Source organism: Coregonus clupeaformis, chromosome 20 (genome assembly GCF_020615455.1).
Source record: "Coregonus clupeaformis isolate EN_2021a chromosome 20, ASM2061545v1, whole genome shotgun sequence".
Classification (NCBI taxonomy): Eukaryota; Metazoa; Chordata; class Actinopteri; order Salmoniformes; family Salmonidae; genus Coregonus; species Coregonus clupeaformis.
The window spans coordinates 30,446,358-30,463,524 of NC_059211.1; the positions used below are offsets into that span (position 1 = coordinate 30,446,358).

At 44.0% G+C, this 17,167-nt stretch overlaps 1 protein-coding gene across 2 annotated transcripts in view; it reads left to right on the forward strand.

Annotated features, from left to right (window-relative positions):
• The window catches only part of adcyap1r1b (adenylate cyclase activating polypeptide 1b (pituitary) receptor type I), a 68,768-nt gene that overhangs the window by 714 nt on the left and 50,887 nt on the right, over window positions 1-17,167 (forward strand). For both annotated transcript variants that reach the window (XM_041840166.2, XM_041840167.2), the window contains exon 2: window positions 9,514-9,678. In XM_041840166.2, the coding sequence (XP_041696100.1) occupies window positions 9,622-9,678 (57 nt within the window). In that variant the 5' untranslated portion in view covers window positions 9,514-9,621. The remainder of the gene's footprint in view (window positions 1-9,513; window positions 9,679-17,167) is intronic.

The following is a 17,167-nucleotide window of genomic DNA, read 5'->3' on the forward strand; positions in this document are numbered from 1 at the left end:
GCACGGCGGCCGGTGTGTGTATCAGTATGAGCCGCGCGCGCCTCACAATCGCCTCACGGGGACCGGGCATCTTGCGGCATGTGTCGAGGGAGAGTTGAGTTTAGAGGGATACTTTACAGGCGCTGAAAGCCGATACACTGCTGTTTGCGCATAGAGAGAAAGGGGAAAGATAAGGTATAGAAGACAATACATTTAAGCCGATTGAAATGGAAACAACACACACTGCCCTTGTCTTGTGCACCAAGAACACTCCAATGGTGTGGGTAAATGGGGGATTTTTTTTCTCCCATCAATTGAATTATAGGTTAGGCTCAGAATGCAGTTATGTATTTATTTACAGGGCCACTGTCATCTGAACTGGACGTGAAGGACAACATATCTCTTTGTCAATGGACTCAATTAATTGCCATTTATAAATAACGTTTTAATAGAGGGGTATTGATTTATGTTTGCCGTCATAATTGCAAGGCCACACTATGAAAAGCTTCTTCAAGCATCCTTTCTCTTACTGGTTTTTACTCTCAAACGCAGACAATTTTTTATATAATGCTGTTGTTATAAGACAACAATAACATAACATTTTAACAAAACACTATTGCTGTTTTATACGTGTAATAATATATGAATGATACATGTCTAGTCAATAGCAACGTAGGCTACTACAACACACCACACCCAAACACCCAAACACACCTACTCTTTATTATCTTCATATCAACTGTTAATACTGCTCCTTTCAATAATTAGCTTTGTTTTCATCTAAGAAATATAGCCTTCTAGGCTGTGTGTCATGGGTATATTTTATACTTTATGTAAGACATTTTGCCTAGGCTATATATAAATGTCCACAGTGGACCAGGGCTCACAGCAGTCCATCATAATTGTATGATTGATTATCATGCTAATATGATTTGCTATTGGATTGTTGCTATGCTAATCATTTTCCAACCACAGAGAAACCCAGCATGTCTATAATATGGATAGCAGGCTCTCTATTTCTGTGTAAAACTCATATTCCTGAGATCAATGTTTACATCCTTTTCCTAGTTTCCACACAATACATTAATACAAAATATGGATTCAAACACAAGACCATGGTATAATCCAAGCCTTTTTTATACAGGATGTACGTACACTATATGGTCCTGTTCCTGTATATCCATAAAGCCCACACCCTGTAGGAAACTGCTGTGTGACCTTGTAATCTGTCATTCTACCGATGAACCCGAAAATACTGCTTTCTCTCCTCCCTCCCTTCTCTTCTCTCCTCCCTCCCTCCCTCCCTCCCTCCCTCCCCTTCTCTCCTCCCTCCCTTCCCTTCTCTCCTCCCTCCCTCCCTCCCTCCCTCCCTCCCTCCCTCCCTCCCTCCCTCCCTCCCTTCTCTCCTCCCTCCCTTCCCTTCTCTCCTCCCTCCCTTCCCTTCTCTCCTCCCTCCCTTCCCTTCTCTCCTCCCTCCCTTCCTTCTCTCCTCCCACCCTCCCTCCCTCCCTCCCCTTCTCTCCTCCCTCCCTTCCCTTCCCTTCTCTCCTCCCTCCCTTCCCTTCTCTCCTCTCTTCTCTTCTCTTCTTTTCTCCCTTCTCTCCTCTTCTCCCAGCTTTCTCTCCTCTCCTCCCTGCTGTTAGCAAAGGTTACTGTAGAATAATGGGAATAGACGCTAGCAGCTTTATACTATATAGCTTTCCATTTTTCTCCTGCTCCTGGTAAATATACTCTGTGTGTGTGTGTGTGTGTGTGTGTGTGTGTGTGTGTGTGTGTGTGTGTGGCTGGAGTCTGTCCTCTGTGGACGCTGGTCTGACGGTTGGTTCTACAAAGCCTCTGTGCCATCAAATTGATTAATCTTAATAACTACCAGCTGATTTGCACAACAAATTATATGCGGAAAAGCACTGAATATTGTGTGCATGCGTAGGCGTACTGAATGTGCAACTAGCTCTCACATTCTCACTGCAGAATTAAACGTTTACATACGTTTCTCCAAACATCACATTTCGAAGTTGCTCCAAAGGTCAAAATTGGTTAACTCCTGCTCAGTATTGTTCCGTTTCTCCAAACCATCAAAATTAGAAGGTTAAGGTTTTGGATAGGGTTAAAACATTAAGTTTAGGCACTCATTCCGAATGTTTAAGCCCTAGCAAAACCCAAGCCTACTTGATATTAATAGTGCTCACTGTTGCCCCTAGTGGCCGGTTTTGAAGAAATTTCCAGTCCAATTTCGAAGTCACTCCTGAGCGATCTGCCTGGAATGTGTGTGTGTTTAAACTGTATTCATGTAAATTGTGTGTGTGTGTGTGTGCGTGTTTTGGGGGATGGTTGTTTCTTTTCACCCTTGATAATGGTCAAACACGGTATTGGCGGTATTTGCCAATCTGTGTATACAGACAATATGGCTACTGTCTCACTCAAAAGGAGGAGTGAATTAGTAATAATAGTTAAAGATTTAAACAGCCCATTTAACAGTGCTGTGGTGTCTGGCCAGCCAGGCCAGTGTAGCAGATACCCAGAACCCAGACGAGGAGGATAGGACATTAGGCATGGGGCCCAGTTACAGCTCAGCAGAAGACAAAGTAAAACAGACTGAGCATCTTTATGCTACTTAGTTAAATAAAGGGACTCCTTGTTCTTCATGTTGATGTGGTGCCGCAACCACAATACAAGGAAGTTATGTTTTCATTTGCATTTAGGCCTACAGTATGGTGCTGTACTACACAGTGCACAGCCTTCCCTCGCAGTTTACCACATCGCAGCTAGTCAGTACTGGGACGGGATTCATAAACCATCTCAGAGTAGGATTGCTGATCTAGGATCAGTTTGGACTTTTAGATCACAATCAATACAATTGCATGGACACGGCAGACCTGATCCTAGATCAGCACTCCTACTCTGAGAGGCTTTATGGATTCAGGCTCAGAACTCTCCTATCTCTCAGTGGTGTTTTCATTTGTACCACATACTGTAGAGACAGACAGAGAGCAGCCACATCACGTCAGGTCTGGAGACACTACTCACTCATCTGAAAATCATCGGTTAATGTAGTGTGACAGTCAGTGAGAGCAGGGAAGAGGGAGAGGGGAAGATGGAGGGAGGAAGAGGTGTAAAGGAAGGGAGAGGGAAAGGGAGGGTGGAGGGAGGAAGGAAGGGGAAGAGAGAGGGAAAGGGGGGATGGAGGGAGTTAGGGGAAGAGAGAGGAGGATGGAGGTAGGAGGAGGTGTCTGGGAAGAGAGAGGGGGATAGACTTAAAAAGTGTAAGGGCAGAGATAGGGAGATGGAGGGAGGGAGGGAGGGAGGGAGGGAGATGGAGGGAGGGAGGGAGGGAGGGAGGGAGGAGGAGGGGAAGAGCGGGATGTAAGACAGCAGTTATCTATGGTGGAGTAGGTATGACACAACTAAAGGAGCAGCGCTGAGTTGTTGCTGTCGACATCGATGACATCTCAGCCGTGAAAGTGCTGTAACGCGACCGTGTAACTGTGTAGCCAGCGGGCGCCATGGCGAGACGATATCATGATCTCACGGCATGCACGGCAACAGCACCGTAAACATTCTGTTGCACTATGACATCTGACCTTTGAGTTACCTGGCCTGAAACACCTGCTTAGTCAGTGCTCTAGGTCTGTGTGTTCCACCACAATGTACTGATCCAGGATGCTGTGTATAGTAGAGGACCACTATCAGTATTAGTAGCATTCAGTGTCCTGGGAGTAGAGTGTGAACAACTGGGAGGAAGGAGGGGTCAGTAGTGACATAGCTGCTAGTAGAAACTGAGAGAGGAGGGGTGTGCACTGTATAATACATCAACAGCACCATACAGATACAGATGCCAGTATGCTGCACTCACCTCTCTCAAGGGAGGAGGGACATATCAGGGCTGTTACTTATACTGTTCATACAGTGAGGGAAAAACGTATTTGAACCCCTGCTGATTTGTTTGCCCACTGACAAAGAAATGATCAGTCTATAATTTTAATGGTAGGTTTATTTGAACAGTGAGAGACAGAATAACAACAAAGAAATCCAGAAAAACGCATGTCAAAAATGTTATAAATTGATTTGCATTTTAATGAGGGAAATAAGTATATGACCCCCTCTCAATCAGAGAGATTTCTGGCTCCCAGGTGTCTTTTATACAGGTAATGAGCTGAGATTAGGAGCACACACTTAAAGGGATTTTTTCTGGATTTTTTCTGTTATTCTGTCTCTCTCTGTTCAAATAAACCTACCATTAAAATTATAGACTGATCATGTCTTTGTCAGTGGGCAAACATACAAAATCAGCAGGGGATCAAATACTTTTTCCCTCACTGTAGATAGCAAAAACTAAATATCATTACATTTACGTCATTTAGCAGACGCTCTTATCCAGATCGACTTACAGTTAGTGAGTGCATACATTATTTTTATTTTATTTAATTTTTTCATATTGGCCCCCCGTGGGAAACGAACCCACAACCCTGGTGTTGCAAACGCCATGCTCTACCAACTGAGCTACATCCCTGCCGGCCATTCCCTCCCCTACCCTGGACGATGCTGGGCCAATTGTGCGCCGCCCCATGGGTCTCCCGGTCACGGCCGGTCAACCCTTTGGGTTGGGAAAAGCTGCTTTAGCCTATACTATATGCATACAGTTCCCCAGTGCCTTATGGGAAAGAAAGACAGAATGGGAGCAAGAAACCAGGGCAGCTTTGATTTTGATGAAGAGCCTTCTGTCTGAACATTCTCTCTTTCTTTCCCCTCCCTCTCTCGTTCTTTCTCAGTCTCCTTCTTACTCTGTCTGTCTGATTCTCTCTTTCTTTAGTTATTTCACTCTCCACCCTCTTCTCTCTCTCTCTCTCTCTCTCTCTCTCTCTCTCTCTCTCTCTCTCTCTCTCTCTCTCTCTCTCTCTCTCTCTCTCTCTCTCTCTCTCTCTCTCTCTCTCTCTCTCTCTCTCTCTCTCTCTCTCTCTCTCTCTCTCTCTCTCTCTCTCTCTCTCTCTCTCTCTCTCTCTCTCTCTCTCTCTCTCTCTCTCTCTCCCCATGAATAAAGAAGAGTGAGTTATGTCTGTGTATGTTAATTTCGTTCATAACACCTATGTCTAAATATAGAGCGGCTGACTTCAGTGACTAACTCAAGGATTTGTCCGGGCATTAGCCTACCCTAGTCCTGCATTAACACACACTAATACCATTCCTGGAGAATGAGAGAGTATAGGGAGGACAGATATCCTCTAGAGTGAAATATATTCTCCATCATTCTCCCATCATGGAAATACATTCAATCAACTGACGTGGAGTCCAGGGTCACATCAAAGGAGCACAGTGTGTGTACACACACGAAAGCATCTTGCAAGGGAACACAGCTCTTTCCCTGTTCTCATCCCCCCGCCAACATGGCGTTTCTGTGTGTGTGTGTTTTTTCATATCTCTCTCTCTTCCTATCTTCCCCTCTCTGAGTATTTTCACTCTACCTCTGAGATAAATCTTCACCCTCCCCACTCTCGGTCTTTATGAGGGTAGAAGCAGTGATCTGTGTGAAAAAAGGAAGCTATTTGCGGGGAGAAGGAAGGCTGTACTGTATAAGAAAGGCTGAGAGGAAAAGCTGTGCTGTGTTTGAGAAAGTGGAAGCTATTGATCCCCCTCCTCTCTTCAATATCCATTATGTCTGCTGCTCTTGTCTCTCTTCCCTTAACCAATCAGAGACTGTTACATAACAGGGCCTGTGGTTCTAGAGGTACTCTAGAGAGAAGAAAGGAGAGGGTGTGATTCTGTGTGTAAAGAAGCATGTGTGCCTCTATGTGTCTTATGTCCGTAGCCCACACACACACACAAACAGACACACACACACCCCTTTTGATATTGAGTGAGATACCATCAGTGTCTCTGTGGTTTGTAATGTATGATGTTCTCATTCCATGGAACTGAATAAATGGTGATTGTGCTTGAGCAGTCAGCATGTAAACGTTTGTGTAATGCAATAAAGTAGTAGGTTACATACTGTACCGCTGTGGCAGACTTGGGTTGCAAGATGCTCAAGAAGTGGCGCCGTAGAAGATGGCTGCCGTTTTACAGCCATCTAGCCAATTGTACTATTATGTATGTTTTTTCGTGTTATTTTTATTCTGTACATAATGTTTCTGCCACCGTCTCTTATGACCAAAAAGAGCTTCTGGATATCAGGACAGCGATTACTCACTTCGTATTGGACGAAGATTTTTTCTTCAACGAATTGGACGCAAAGGATATCCTACAGACACCCGACAAGGCCCAAATCCCCGTCATTCGCATGAGAAAGAAACAGAGATATCGTGGACGTAGGTCGGGGTGCCTTGTAAGGATCCGGCGGCGAGCAAGAAAACTGCCTCTTCCATCAATCCTATTAGCCAATGTTCAATCATTTGAAAACAAATTGGACGACCTAAGATTAAGGTTATCCTACCAACGGGACATTAAAAACTGTAATATCTTATGTTTCACTGAGTCGTGGCTGAACAACGACATGGATTACATACAGCTGGCGGGATATACGCTACATCGGCAGGATAGAACGGCTGACTCCGGTAAGACAAGGGGTGGCGGTCTGTGTATATTTGTAAACAACAGCTGGTGCATAAAATCTAATACAAAGGTTTTGCTCGCCGGAGGTAGAGTATCGCATGATAAGCTATAGACCACACTATTTACCAAGATCGTTTTCATCTATATTTTCCGTAGCTGTCTATCTACCACCACAAACCGATGCTGGCACTAAGATTGCACTCAATGAGCTGTATAAGGCCATAAGTAAACAGGAAAATCCTCATCCAGAGGCAGCACTCCTAGTGGCCGGGGACTTTAATGCAGGGAAACTTAAATCCGTTCTACCTCATTTCTACCAGCATGTTAAATGTGCAAACAGAGGTAAAAAAACTCTAGACCACTGTTACTCCACACACAGAGACGCATATAAAGCTCTCCCTCACCCTCCATTTGGCAAATCTGACCATAACTCTATCCTACTGATTCCTGCTTATAAGCAAAAACTAAAGCATGAAGCACCAGTGACTCGGTTAATAAAAAAGTGGTCAGATGACGCAGATGCTAAGCTACAGGACTGCTTTGCTAGCACAGACTGGAATATGTTCCGGGATTCTTCCGATAGCATTGAGGAGTACACCACATCAGTCACTGGCTTCATCAATAAGTGCGTCGATAACGTCATACCCACAGTGACCGTACGTACATACCCCAACCAGAAGCCATGGATTACAGACAACATCCGCACTGAGCTAAAGGGTAGAGCTGCCCCTTTCAAGGAGCGGGACTATAACTCGGACGCTTATAAGAAATCCCGCTATGCCCTCCGACAAACCATCAAACAGGCAAAGAGTCAATACAGGACTAAGATTGAATCGTACTACACCAGCTCTGACGCTCGTCGGATGTGGCAGGGCTTGAAAAATATTACAGACTACAAAGGGAAGCACAGCCGCGAGCTGCCCAGTGACACAAGCCTACCAGACGAGCTAAATCACTTCTATGCTCGCTTCGAGGCAAGCAACACTGAAGCATGCATGAGAGCATCAGCTGTTCCGGATGACTATGTGATCACGCTCTCCGTAGCCGATGTGAGTAAGACTTTTAAGCAGGTCAACATTCACAAGGCCGCAGGGCCAGACGGATTACCAGGACGTGTACTCCGAGCATGTGCTGACCAACTGGCAAGTGTCTTCACTGACATTTTCAACATGTCTCTGACTGAGTCTGTAATACCAACATGTTTCAAGCAGACCACCATAGTCCCTGTGCCCAAGGACACTAAGATAACCTGACTAAATGACTACCGACCCGTAGCACTCACGTCTGTAGCCATGAAGTGCTTTGAAAGGCTGGTCATGGCTCACATTAACACCATTATCCCAGAAACCCTAGACCCACTCCAATTTGCATACCGCCCCAACAGATCCACAGATGATGCAATCTCTATTGCACTCCACACTGCCCTTTCCTACCTGGACAAGAGGAACACCTACGTGAGAATGCTATTCATTGACTACAGCTCAGCGTTCAACACCATAGTGTACTCAAAGCTCCTCACTAAGCTAAGGATCCTGGGACTAAACACCTCCCTCCCTCTGCAACTGGATCCTGGACTTCCTGGCGGGCCGCCCCCAGGTGGTAAGGGTAGGTAACAACACATCTGCCACGCTGATCCTCAACACAGGGGCCCCTCAGGGGTGCGTGCTCAGTCCTCTCCTGTACTCCCTGTTCACCCATGACTGCATGGCCAGGCACGACTCCAACACCATCATTAAGTTTGCCGACGACACAACAGTGGTAGGCCTGATCACCGACAATGATGAGACAGCCTATAGGGAGGTCAGAGACCTGGCCGTGTGGTGCCAGGATAACAACCTCTCCCTCAACGTGATCAAGACAAAGGAGATGATTGTAGACTACAGGGAAAAAAAGAGGACTGAGCACGCCCCCATTCTCATCGACGGGGCTGTAGTGGAACAGGTTGAGAACTTCAAGTTCCTTGGTTTCCATATCACCAACAAACGATCATGGTCCAAACACACCAAGACAGTCGTGAAGAGGGCACGACAAAGCCTATTCCCCCTAAAGAGACTGAAAAGATTTGGCATGGGTCCTCAGATCCTCAAAAAGTTATACAACTGCACCATCGATAGCATCTTGACTGGTTGCATCACCTCCTGGTATGGCAACTGCTCGGCCTCCGACCGGAAGGCAATACAGAGGGTAGTGCGTATGGCATCCAGGACCTCTATACCAGGCGGTGTCAAAGGAAGCCCTAAAAATTGTCACCCTAGTCGTAGACTGTTCTCTCTGCTAACGCACGCTGTACCAGAGCGCCAAGTCTAGGTCCAAAAGGCTTCTCAACAGCTTCTACCCCTAAGCCATAAGACTCCTGAAAAGCTAATCATGGCTACCTGGACTATTTGCATTGCCCCCCCCATCCCCCTCTTTTACGCTGCTGCTACTCTGTTTATTATTTATGCATAGTCACTTTAACTCTACTCAATTACCTCGACTAGCCAGTGCCCCCGCACATTGACTCTGTACCGGTACCCCCCTGTATATAGCCTCCCTACTGTTATTTTATTTTACTGCTGCTCTTTAGTTATTTGCTTTTATTTTTTTACCTAACACTTTTTTTTATTTATTTACATTTTCTTTAAAAAACTGCATTGTTGGTTAAGGGCTTGTAAGTAAGCATTTCACTGTAATGTCTACACCTGTTGTATTCAGCGCATGTGGCAAATAAACATTGATTTGATTTGTTGTGAATGGAGCTTCAAGTTGTGACTTGTATTTCTAATCAGCAGTGTGTAGCGTGTGTGTGTTTTTGTTTATTGGCCTGTTTTACCTCACAGTCACACAGATATCTAGATAGGAAACGATAGGTCTGTGCTGTGTGTATCTGCTCTAAATGTACTATTGAACACTGAGAAATAACATTTACGTTTCACATTTCCTACTTTATTCTGTAGACGTGTATAAACAGTAGGCTAACATCTCCTGTTTCTCTGTGTCTATTTCCAGATCCCAAGGTGAGGCCAGAGAGCTGACCAGCGTCCTTGTCTGTCTGTGCATCCTCAAGAGCTCACCTCCACATCTGATTGGACGATTGGATCACCTGAGGGAAACAAAATGTCTGCTGCTATGAGCGCCCCCCTCCTGGCCATCATCCTCCTCCTGCTGCCCTTGGTAAGCTGCTGGCCTGTCCAGACATTATTTATGGATAGCAAAGCGATGGGGAGATGAACTGTTCCAATGCCACTTACAGTTGCTGTGTGTTTGTGATTGAATGACAAAAGGGTTTTAGCTCAATTCAAGAGAGGGGCTGCTTTTTAAAGTCTGTGTTTTCATTTATTTTTGTAGGTTAATTACATTTACATTTTTACATTTTAGTCATTTAGCAGACACTCTTATCCAGAGCGACTTACAGTTAGTGACTGCATACAGTTTCATACTGATTATTGACATGCAATCGTCAATAATACATGGTTTGTGAAAATTTTTGGCTCTGGGGAAAATGGAGGCAAGGAAATGAGAGAGAGAGATAGAGAGAGAGCGAGAGAGATATAGAGAAATGGGCAGAGAAGACACACAGAGAGAGAAAGAAGGAGAAAGAGAGAGAGAGAGAGAGAGAGAGAGAGAGAGAGAGAGAGAGAGAGAGAGAGTATATCCTCTGTGTACAACGAAAAACACCAAATAATGCATGCAGAGCAGAATTAGGCCGATACCCGCTAATTATCAAAATCCAGAAAAGAGCCGTTAAATTCTATAACCACTTAAAAGGAAGCGATTCCCAAACCTTTCATAATAAAGCCATCACATACAGAGAGATGAACTTGGAGAAGAGTCCCCTAAGTAAGCTGGACCTGAGGCTCTGTTCACAAACACAAACAGACCCCACAGAGCCCAAGGACAACAACAACAACACAATTAGACCCAACCAAATCATGAGAAAACAAAAAGAGAATTACTTGACACATTAGAAAGAATTATTTAAAAAAACTGAGCAAACTATAATGCTATTTGGCCCTAAACAGAGAGTACACAGTGGCAGAATACCTGACCACCATGACTGACCCAAACTTGAGGAAAGCTTTGACTATGTACAGACTCAGTGAGCATAGCCTTGCTATTGAGAAAGGCTGCCGTAGGCAGACCTGGCTCTCAAGAGAAGACAGGCTATGTGCACACTGCCCACAAAATGAGGTGGAAACTGAGCTGCACTTCCTAACCTCCTGCCAAATGTATGACCATATTAGAGACACATATTTCCCTCACATTACAGAGCTCCACAAAGAATTAGAAAACAAACCCAATTTTGATAAACTACTGGGTGAAATACCACAGTGTGCCATCACAGCAGCAAGATTTGTGACCTGTTGCCACAAGAAAAGGGCAACCAGTGAAGAACAAACACCATTGTAAATACAACCCATATTTATGTTTATTTATTTTCCCATTTGTACTTTAACTATTTGCACATTGTTACAGCACTGTATATATACATAATATGACATTTGAAATGTCTTTATTCTTTTGGAACTTCTGAGTGTAATGTTTACTGTTAATATTTATTGTTTATTTCACTTTTTTTTACTATTTACTTCACTTGCTTTGGCAATGTTAACATACGTTCCCCATGCCAATAAAGCCCTTAAATTAAATTGAAATGAATTGAATTGAGAGAGACAGAGCTTGAGAGAGAGAGAGAGAGAGAGAGAGAGAGAGAGAGAGAGAGAGAGAGAGAGAGAGAGAGAGAGAGAGAGAGAGAGAGAGAGAGAGAGAGAGAGAGAGAGAGAGACATGGGCAGAGAAGACACAGAGAGAGAGAGAGAGAGAGAGAGAGAGAAGATACAGAGAGAGAGAGAGAGCGAGAGAGAAGACAGAGAGAGAGAGAGAGCGAGAGAGAGAGAGAGCGCGAGAGAGAGAGATTGTTGAAAGAGCTAGAAAAAGAGAGATTGTTTAAAGAGGGAGAGTGGAGAGAGACATTACTGTCAAAGCATTCAGCCCGTCCTTGTCTGTTTAACAGTGGGGATGGGGATGGTGATGGTTGGCTACAGAAGAGATGTTAAACATGTCATAACACAGATAGAGTTTCCATGGAGGTTTGTTTACAGTGGCTTGCGAAAGTATTCACCCCCCTTGGCATTTTTCCTATTTTGTTGCCTTATAACCTGGAATGAAAATGGATTTTTGGGGGGTTTGTATAATTTGATTTACACAACATGCCTACCACTTTGAAGATGCAAAATATTTTTTATTGTGAAACAAACAAGAAATAAGACAAAAAAAACAGAAAACTTGAGCGTGCATAACTATTCACCCCCCCCCCAAAGTCAATACTTTGTAGAGCCACCTTTTGCAGCAATTACAGCTGCAAGTCTCTTGGGATATGTCTCTATAAGCTTGGCACATCTAGCCACTGGGATTTTTGCCCATTCTTCAAGGCAAAACTTCTCCAGCTCCTTCAAGTTGGATGGGTTCCGCTGGTGTACAGCAATCTTTAAGTTATACCACAGATTTTCAATTGGATTGAGGTCTGGGCTTTGACTAGGCCATTCCAAGACATTTAAAAGTTTCCCCTTAAACCACTCGAGTGTTGCTTTAGCAGTATGCTTAGGGTCATTGTCCTGCTGGAAGGTGAACCTCCGTCCCAGTCTCAAATCTCTGGAAGACTGAAACAGGTTTCCCTCAAGAATTTCCCTGTATTTAGCGCCATCCATCATTCCTTCAATTTTGACCAGTTTCCCAGTCCCTGCAGATGAAAAACATCCCCACAGCATGAACATCCCCACAGCATGATGTGGTCCTCTGTAGCTCAGCTGGTAGAGCACGGCGCTTGTAATGCCAAGGTAGTGGGTTCGATCCCCGGGACCACCCATACACAAAAAAAAAAAAAATGTATGCACGCATGACTGTAAGTCGCTTTGGATAAAAGCGTCTGCTAAATGGCATATTATATTATTATATTATATGCCGCCACCACCATGCTTCACTGTGGGGATGGTGTTCTCGGGGTGATGAGAGGTGTTGGGTTTGCGCCAGACATTTTCCTTGATGGCGAAAAAGCTCAATTTTAGTCTCATCTGACCAGAGTACCTTCTTCCATATGTTTGGGGAGTCTCCCACTTGCCTTTTGGTGAACACCATACGTGTTTGCTTATTTTTTTCTTTAAGCAATGGCTTTTTTTCTGGCCACTCTTCCGTAAAGCCCAGCTCTGTGGAGTGTACGGCTTAAAGTGGTCCTATGGACAGATACTCCAATCTCCGCTGTGGAGCTTTGCAGCTCCTTCAGGGTTATCTTTGGTCTCTTTGTTGCCTCTCTGATTAATGCCATCCTTACCTGGTCCGTGAGTTTTGGTGGGCGGCCCTCTCTTGGCAGGTTTGTTGTGGTGCCATATTCTTTCCATTTTTGAATAATGGATTTAATGGTGCTCTGTGGGATGTTGAAAGTTTCTGATATTTTTTTATAACCCAACCCTGATCTGTACTTCTCCACAACTTTGTCCCTGACCTGTTTGGAGAGCTCCTTGGTCTTCATGGTGCCACTTGCTTGGTGGTACCCCTTGCTTAGTGGTGATGCAGACTCTGGGGCCTTTCGGAATAGGTGTATATATACTGAGATCATGTGACAGATCATGTGACACTTAGATTGCACACAGGTGGACTTTATTTAACTAATTATGTGACTTATGAAGGTAATTGGTTGCACCAGATCTTATTTGGGGCTTCATAGCAAATGGGTTGAATTCATATGCACGCACCACTTTTCCGTTATTTACATTTTAGAATTTTTTGAAACAAGTTATTTTTTTCATTTCACTTCACCAATTTGGACTATTTTGTGTATGTCCATTAAATGAAATCCAAATAAAAATCCATTTAAATTACAGGTTGTAATGCAACAAAATAGCCAAGGGGGATGAATACTTTTGAGCTGAGTGGATTTACTGTTTGTTATTTCAACCTCACCTTGTCACTGTGGCTATTTTATAGGTACATACTGTATGCACACACAGACTTTAGTTATTGTCAGTCTCTTCACCTTTCTGGTCTGGTCTCTGGCACCAGAGAAGACTGTGTTTAGCCTCAGATTTATGTCAGCCTGGCCTGTGTACTGGCTCTAGTGTAGTGTAGGGTAGTGTAGTGTGTGTCTCATTCTCATACACCTCCTCTCCTTTTTCCGCTCTTCCCTCACCCCTCCTCCCTCCTTTCTCCTCCCTCACCCATCTCCTTTATTCTCCCTCACCCCTGTCTTCTCCTCCCTCACCCATTTCCTTTCTCCTCCCTCACCCCTCTCTTCTTCTCCCTCACCCTTCTCCTTTCTCCTCTCCTCTCCTCTCCACTCCACCCCTCTCCTCTCCTCTCTCGCCACTCTCCTGTCTCCTGTGTGTGTGTGTGTGTGTGTGTGTGTGTGTGTGTGTGTGTGTGTGTGTGTGTGTGTGTGTGTGTGTGAGACAAAGAGAGATGGATGAGAATAGCAGTGATTTAGAAAGAGATAAGGATGGAGGTACAAATGGGGTGATTCAAAGATTGAGGGAGAGGTGGAGATAGAGAGTTATATTAGGGGAGAGATGAAGAGGAGAAATGGAAGGAGAGGTGGAGAGAGAGATGAAGGGAAAGGTGGAGAGAGGGATGTGGTGAATTAGAGAGATAGAGAGAGAGGGAGAGATGAGGAAAGAGAGTGGGATGATAGAGTGATGAGGTGAATTAGAGAGATAGAGGGATGAGGAAAGAGAGTGGGATGGATAGAGTGATGAGGTGAATCAGAGAGATAGAGGGATGAGGAAAGAGAGTGGGATGGATAGAGTGATGAGGTGAATCAGAGAGATAGAGGGATGAGGAAAGAGAGTGGGATGGATAGAGTTATGAGGTGAATCAGAGAGATAGAGGGATGAGGAAAGAGAGTGGGATGGATAGAGTGATGAGGTGAATCAGAGAGATAGAGGGATGAGGAAAGAGAGTGGGATGGATAAAGTGATGAGGTGAATCAGAGAGTCTGTTTATAATATCAATCAGGCCTCTAATCCTTCCTGGTTACAGAGTCGGAGGATGACATGGCCCTCATCAATATACATGACTGACTCATGTTTATGAAGCATAACTCATATAACAAAGGCCACACACACTCGCGCACATGCATCCACCTATACATGAAAGAACACACACACACACACACTCTCTCTCTCTCGCTTTCGCTCTCCTGCCGTGTGGTGCTATCCTCTCATCCTCTGTCTCCACTCAGCTCTGCCTGACTACCTGCTGCTTAGCAACACCATGCTAATTAGCACCGGTGATACATCTCCACTAAAGTGTATTCTGTCAGTTTTTCTGTGTATACTGTGTATAATGTGTGTGTGTTTGTGTGTGTGTGTGTGTGTTTGTGCATCATCACTTCCGTAATACAATTTATTGCATTGAGAAATATCATTTTTATAAATCAGAAATACTTTCAATTCCTTTTCTGCATGACCAATGGGCTAAAGCAGAACTGTGTGTGTGTGTGTGTGTGTGTGTGTGTGTGTGTGTGTGTGTGTGTGTGTGTGTGTGTGTGTGTGTGTGTGTGTGTGTGTGTGTGTCGTGTGTATGTGTGGGTGATTTTCCTGACACAGAATTAAGTGTGTTTATGCTTTAATTTTTTTACACTAAGAACAAATATACTGAACTTCTGGGTAGGTCTACATCAGTAGCCTAATCTTGGTAAACTGATGTCATCTCACTTGTTCAAATCAGCTGATGAGGTAGAACCATTATGGCGAAAATACATTTGATAACATGCCTCTAATTGTGGCTGTGGAATAATCCTTCCATCATATTGTAATGGCCTATGATTAGGCCCTAGTAATGCATGACTGATTATCCTCCTCTATATTGCGTCTGCATTGTCACCTGGTGTAACAACTACAGATGCTGTATCTTAATGTGGGCCAGTTTCACACAGCAGGAGGATAATCCTGCAGAAACAGGAAATGTTAATTGTTATGTGGATTATAATTAATGGACAGTTTTTGTAGGGGTTGATACATTTTTCATTAGGACAAATCAAGTCTGAATAATAAAGTGGAAATTACAATCTTTAGAAGCCTTTTTATACCTTGAATACATTACAAGTTTACATTTCCTGCTGTGCAGGAAAATTCCTTCAACAACAGGATGATCAAATTAAGATACGCCATCTATATTAGCTGGCGTGATAATAAAATGTGTGGGGACACAGCCACGGTCTAATAGTGCCGTGATAATACGGTGAAACGCTACACCAATACGCTACAGAAGGATGATGATGAGATCGAGTCTTGATCCAGGCCAATTAGCCGATGATGAGCTTATCAAACCATGCAGTGGGAGGGCGACACACTTTCTGGATCAGTTAAGGTTGCTCTGGGATCGTTTAAATCACCCTGACAAAGGCAAGCGCGAGAGGGCACAGCGCAAGAGGGCACACACGCACACAGGCAGATATGTGACTGACCGCCTCGATTCGGTCTTATGTAGTTTTTTACATTGGATAAAAGTAGAGACTCAGAGCTAGAAAATGGTATATCATACACTGCAGTTGAGGAACAATGGGAAAGTAATTCTGCTTTGAAAGTTGATAAACTTGTAACCCCACTTTTGAGAAAATGGCCCTTGAATGTTTTGGTACACCTACTGGAGAGCTCTTCTTTGTCTACACCAGTGGAGGATCCTCAGAGGAGGAAGGGGAGGACCATCCTCCTCAGTGAATTTCATAAAAATTAAAAATAGTAAAACATTGAAAAAGTTTTAGATAAAACTAAATATATTCACGTCACCAAATAATTGATTAAGACACACTGTTTTGCAATGAAGGTCTACAGTAGCCTCAACAGCACTCTGTAGGGTAGCACCATGGTGTATCCGGAGGACAGCTAGCTTCCGTCCTCCTCTTGGTAGATTGACTTCAATACAAAACCTAGGAGGCTCTTGGTTCTCACCCCCTTCCATAGACTTACACAGTAATTATGACAACTTCCGGAAGACGTCCTCCAACCTATCAGAACTCTTGCAGCATGAACTGACATGTTGTCCACCCAATCAAAGGATCAGAGAATGAATCTATTACTGAAAGCATAAGCTACAAGTAGCTAGCACTGCAGTGCATAAAATGTGGTGAGTAGTTGTTAAGTGAATTATTTATCAAACTATTCTGTGTCTCTGTGCGTCTCCCAAAAGGATCAAGAAATTGGCTACAACCTTAAATCGGCTACCGGCTACAACCTTAAATTGGCTAATTTAAAATGGCTACGCATTGATCAATTTGCTACTTTAAATTATGACGTTACCCTCAGTCAATATTTTAGCAAGTTCTCAAATCAATTTCACCAAGTAATGAATAAAGACTACTGACCTTATCCTTGCAGCCGAGATTCAATGTAGGTTTGGATTCCGTCACCGTCTCTGTCATTAATCAGGTGTCCTCTGGCCTGTTTTAACCCTTAACGTCAAAGGGCAGGACTTTCTATTTACGAATGTATCATTCGCCCGTCGACGGTTTTCAGAGTTACCTGGAATGACAGAGGCAGGTATTGAATTCCGAGCTCGAAGGACCAAGCTGTTAAGTGAATTATTTAACAAACTATTTCAGTGTCTCTGTGCATCTCCAAAAAGGTTGTAAGTCTTTTGGGATTTAAGTAACAGACAGAGTCCCGGTCTGCATA